Genomic DNA, 4,593 nt, shown 5'->3' with positions numbered 1-4,593 from the left:
TTCTGCGACGTTGCCGAGAGCGTCGACATCTTCCAGCTGCTCTGACAGTTCGAAAATGGGTGGGAATGGTGACTTGACGGACGATTTGATTGGTGGAAAAGACTCAATTAGTAATGTGGTCCTCTGATAGAAATGGCTACATCACAATAAAAAGCATGGACTTCTAAACATCCAATGAAATGGAAGACAAACTTAGCTGAGTATCAGTCTAACATTTTTGGAGAACGATACTTCGACGTATTTATATTGAGAGAAGAACTTGTTTGCCGGAATGTAATCGGTTCCTGTTACTAGGGTTTGTATCTGCTCGACTGAAGCGGCTTCCAGTCTGCATTCTTTAGTATTGGTCAGCACATGCATACAGATATTTCGTCTGACGCAGCGTTAGGCAGGTGAAGCTGTGTCAGAAGTTGGGCAAAAATGAGAGTCTTGCAAAGCAGGCTGATGCCTGCCCTATACGCTAAGCGGGTGCATGGCCTCACTCTCCCATCGGAGCATACCGAACATCGCCTCGTTAGCAAGCTGGTTCAGCACCTTGTCGTCCTTCTCGCCCTTGACATCGTAGTAGCCCAAGAAGTGAGCCTTCCACTGCGACGTCTCGTTCTCGCCACCAACGAACATCCAGCCTTGACATTCCTCACCACGAATGCAGTTCTCAGCAGCCTCAGTCTGCACCGTGATGGACTTGAGTCCGATATAGTAGTCGTCACCATCACGCAATCGAAATGCCACCGAGATAAACTCGCGGTCAGAAAGATCTGACGCCACCGACGCGATACGGTGCACCACCACGATATCATCCGTCACCTTTTGCAAGATACGGAACTGCTTGACATCCGGATAAATGCGTTTGCACTTCTCGGGAGACGTGATGATGTCCCAGGAAGCATTGGCCACTTCGCGGATGTTCTTATCACTGATCGCACGAACCGCTCGGAAGTTCAGACACGTGCTGGCAGCCCACAACTCGGTCTTCCAGCCCATCGCATGACACACGTTCGTCTTCGAGGTCACCGACGGTCCAAACGTCTTCAGCTCGTTGTACGTGTGACGCACAGCTTCGTGACACATATTCAGATCCACCACCAGTGTCGGACCCTTCAGAGGGTTCATCTGGTCGCTGATCCACATCGGGACACCCGCGATCTTCTTACGGTCCACGTCACGGCAGTCGCTGGGCAACGCATTCAGACCATACTGGATCATGCGAGCGAAGTTCTCGTGCTGCAACAACTGCTCCTTCAGCTTGTTGTTGTCCTTGCGTAGCGTCTGCACCGTCACCATCTGCTTCTCGTACGCCTCCGTCAGAGCTTGCTCACTCATTCCTGCCATCTGAGAGCATTGCTCTGTCAGGTCACCGCCAATGATGCGGATCTGCTCCTTCAACTCCGCGATGCGGTCGCGCAGGAAACTCTCCTCGTCCTTCTGTTTCTTACGACGACGACGTGAGGCGTAGCGCACCTGCTGTCGACGGCGCTCCTTCTTCTTCTGTGAGTCATCCTCGCCCAAGTTGCCGTCCTCGTCACTGCTGCCACCATTGTTACTGGACGTGGCGAGCGCACGCGAGCTAGTTGAAGCCTTAGACGCCTTTGAAGTTGGCACAATGGCACTAGGCACGACGGCTGCCTGGCGAGGGGCAGCAGGTGCTGGAATGCTTGTGCTCAGATTGCTGATACCGCCAAGAGTTGATGGCGCAGCCATGTTCTCCTGCGGCATGCCGATGCCCATGCGCGCGCCATTAGGAGCCATCTGATTCATGTGCATGGAGTTGGGTATGCCGTTCTGCTGCATAAGTGGCGTCTGGTTGGGCAGGGGCATTCCCTGGGAGCGTCCGGGTTGGAGGTTGGGGGCCTGCGAGCGCGGTGCCATGAGGTGCGACTGATCGTAGACGTGACTGGACATCTGCCCCATGTTCTGCTGCTGCGCGCTCATGCCCACGGGGTCTCCCAGTGCGGTCATGAGGTCGTCCAGATCGTCTTCGGGCGCTATAATCCCCTGCTGCGGCATCAGGCCGCCAAGGACCTGCATGCCTCCACCGCGAGCTCCTGGATGCTGCTGGTGCATCATGTGGCCACCGACGCCCTGGGGCTGGTGGAACATGCCGTTGTTCATGGGTAGCGGATCGAACATCATGTCCTGCATGCTGTAGTGCTGCTGCATTCCTGGCTGTGCGCGCTGCTGATGCTGCTGAGGCATTCCACCAGGGAGACCCCCGCGGCCAGCGGGCATGCCGTACGGGGTATTGCGCTGGTCCATAGGCTCGGAGGGGGGCAAGCTTTACCTAGTTGACGAGGACGAGAGCGAGTCTTTTTGGCTGTGTGGGCCAAGTGTCAGTTTGACCGACTTGCAATTCAAATCTGCAATTCATTTCGGAGTACGCCAATCAAATCGTCAGATATTTTACTTGCGATAAACAATCATTTTGGTCGATCATCTCAACTTTTTAGTAAAATACTGCTGTAAAGTTTACAAGCACTGCTTCGTGCAAACAAAAAGAGAACCAAAGTTGGCTTTGCACTTCAACAAGATGAGAGGGCGCCACAGAAACTATTTAAGGTATCAACAACTCGTGGACAGATCCTCACCATTTGCCCGTGTACGTAACCAGAAGCGGCTTGTTGACTGTCGGGCACGTGATGCCAGCGGACTGCAATAGCTCAGTCGAGAGCGTCGCGTCGAACACCTTGTCGCTCTGGAAATAAACCTCGAACGAGTCGATGCCCGCCGCCAGCTTCTGCAGCTCCAACGGGGCGTCCGTCTTACTCGCAGCTTGATCCAAGCTACGTTTCCACTGTGAATACTCGACTGCAGTCAGTTGCTTGCTCGCCATTGCAGCCGTAAAGAACTCAAAGAACGCGTCACTCTTGACTGGAAGCGACGGGTTCTGGATGTGAAGCGTCTGGCCAAGCGCCTCCACCGGATGCAACGCAGCGAAGTGCACGATGGCACGTGCTGCGTAGTCCACGGGGGTCATGTCCAAGTACCAGTCAGAGCGAGCTGGCACAGTGCCGAGACCTGCGCAGCCCTTAAGCAGCAGGTAGATGAAGTCACTGGTGTTCCATTGACCAGAGAAGGAGGACGGAGCCATGTTGCCCGGACGCAGAATCGACACCGGAAGACCGCGATGAGCTGCTTCGTGGCACATTTGCTCGGCCACCCACTTGCTCTGTGCGTAGCCATTGTCGAGCTGATCGGACAGCTCACTCAAGTCCGCCGTCTCGAGATATCTAGGTGCACTTAGTGTTGACGGGAACACTCCGTTCGTTGAGATGTAGTGTACAGGCTTTACACGCGTCTTGGCCAGTCCGTTCGTCACAGCAAGACGCAATACTTCCTGTGTTCCCAGCACATTGACGCTCTTCAGAGAAGAGTATGGCTTGACCAGGTTGACGTCTGCGCCATTATGCAAGATGGCGTCGATCTCAGTCGCCAGCATCTTGAACATGTCAGCATCAAGACCCAGCAGCGGCTGCGCGAGGTTGCCCGGGACGGGGATCACACGGTCTTCCAGATGGCATTTCTGCGCTTCCTCGAGAAGCGCGAACTCTTTGAGTGCATTCTTTATGCGATCCATAGCTGCGTCTTCATCAGCAGCACGAACCAGACAGAAGACGACGCTGGTCGAGTACTTGAGCAGTGCATGTAGCAGATGCACACCGAGGAATCCGGTGGCACCAGTCAGGAACAAGTTGCGTGGCGGTAGACTCACCATCTCCACACGGTAGCGACTGTACCCGGCCTTACGAGTGGCAGCAGGGTAGATCGACGCATCCAGGACAGCTTCAAGCGGGAGCACCACCTTCTTCTCCGTCTTCTCAGCCACCGTTTTAGTATCATTGTCAGCTGGACCACCAAGCGATTGGTCGATTCGAGACGCTATCGAGCACAACTCAGGCGACGAGAGAATGTCTGCTAGAGTCAAGTGAACGTCGAAAGTATCGCGGATACTGGAGACCAGTCGAGTGGACAGCAAACTGTGTCCGCCCACGTCAAAGAAGCTGGCTTCACGGTGCAAGACGCTGTCGTTCTCGAGACGTAGCAGCTCCGACCAGATGCACGCGAGCTTCTTCTCCGTCTCGGTCTGCGGCAAGTTCTGCGGGTCCACCGACAAGTCGATCGATTCGTTACGCAGCTTCTTGGCTTCTTCGATCGACGGCATTTTCTTACGATCCAACTTGCCACTTGCACTGTTAATGGGCAAAGCATCGAGTTGTACAAACACCGACGGGATCGCATAGTGCGGCAGCTTCTCCTTGAGAAACTCGCGAAGGTTTGACGCACTTGGCACCTTTTCCCAGTCTTCCGGCACAATGTAGGCAACCAACCGCTTGTCTTCACCTTCGTCGCCTTCCGTGAGCACCACCGACGTGGACACCAAAGGATGTTGCGCTAATGCTGACTCCACAGCACCCAACACGACACTGTAGCCACGAATCTTCACCATAAAGTCGCACCGACCGATGAGTTCCAAGTGGCCATTAGGTAAGAAGCGTGCACGATCTCCCGTCCTGTACACGGTCTCTCCGGGTACAACGTGCTTTAGGAAGCGCTGTGCGGTCTGTTCTGGGCGATTGAGGTACCCGATAGCCAGAC

The 4,593-nt window shown here is 54.6% G+C and overlaps 3 protein-coding genes across 3 annotated transcripts; all 3 read right to left on the bottom strand.

The window, feature by feature from the left end:
• Window positions 1-232: 232 nt before the first annotated feature.
• On the bottom strand, window positions 233-1,538 carry PITG_22165 (uncharacterized protein; the record flags this gene model as incomplete). The annotated part of the gene is made up of 2 exons (XM_002909904.1): window positions 233-1,485; window positions 1,527-1,538. 2 exons carry the CDS (start codon window positions 1,536-1,538, stop codon window positions 454-456), a joined length of 1,044 nt encoding a protein of 347 aa, XP_002909950.1.
• Window positions 1,539-1,754: 216 nt separating this feature from the next.
• On the bottom strand, window positions 1,755-2,256 carry PITG_22164 (uncharacterized protein; the record flags this gene model as incomplete). The annotated part of the gene is made up of 3 exons (XM_002909903.1): window positions 1,755-1,800; window positions 1,880-2,162; window positions 2,211-2,256. 3 exons carry the CDS (start codon window positions 2,254-2,256, stop codon window positions 1,755-1,757), a joined length of 375 nt encoding a protein of 124 aa, XP_002909949.1.
• A 714-nt stretch (window positions 2,257-2,970) lies between these two features.
• On the bottom strand, window positions 2,971-4,444 carry PITG_22163 (L-aminoadipate-semialdehyde dehydrogenase, putative; the record flags this gene model as incomplete). The annotated part of the gene is made up of 3 exons (XM_002909902.1): window positions 2,971-3,025; window positions 3,081-3,780; window positions 3,850-4,444. 3 exons carry the CDS (start codon window positions 4,442-4,444, stop codon window positions 2,971-2,973), a joined length of 1,350 nt encoding a protein of 449 aa, XP_002909948.1.
• Window positions 4,445-4,593: the final 149 nt, after the last annotated feature.

Source organism: Phytophthora infestans, genomic scaffold (assembly GCF_000142945.1).
Source record: "Phytophthora infestans T30-4 supercont1.1459 genomic scaffold, whole genome shotgun sequence".
Taxonomy (NCBI): domain Eukaryota; phylum Oomycota; class Peronosporomycetes; order Peronosporales; family Peronosporaceae; genus Phytophthora; species Phytophthora infestans.
This window is presented reverse-complemented; position numbering and strand designations above follow the sequence as displayed.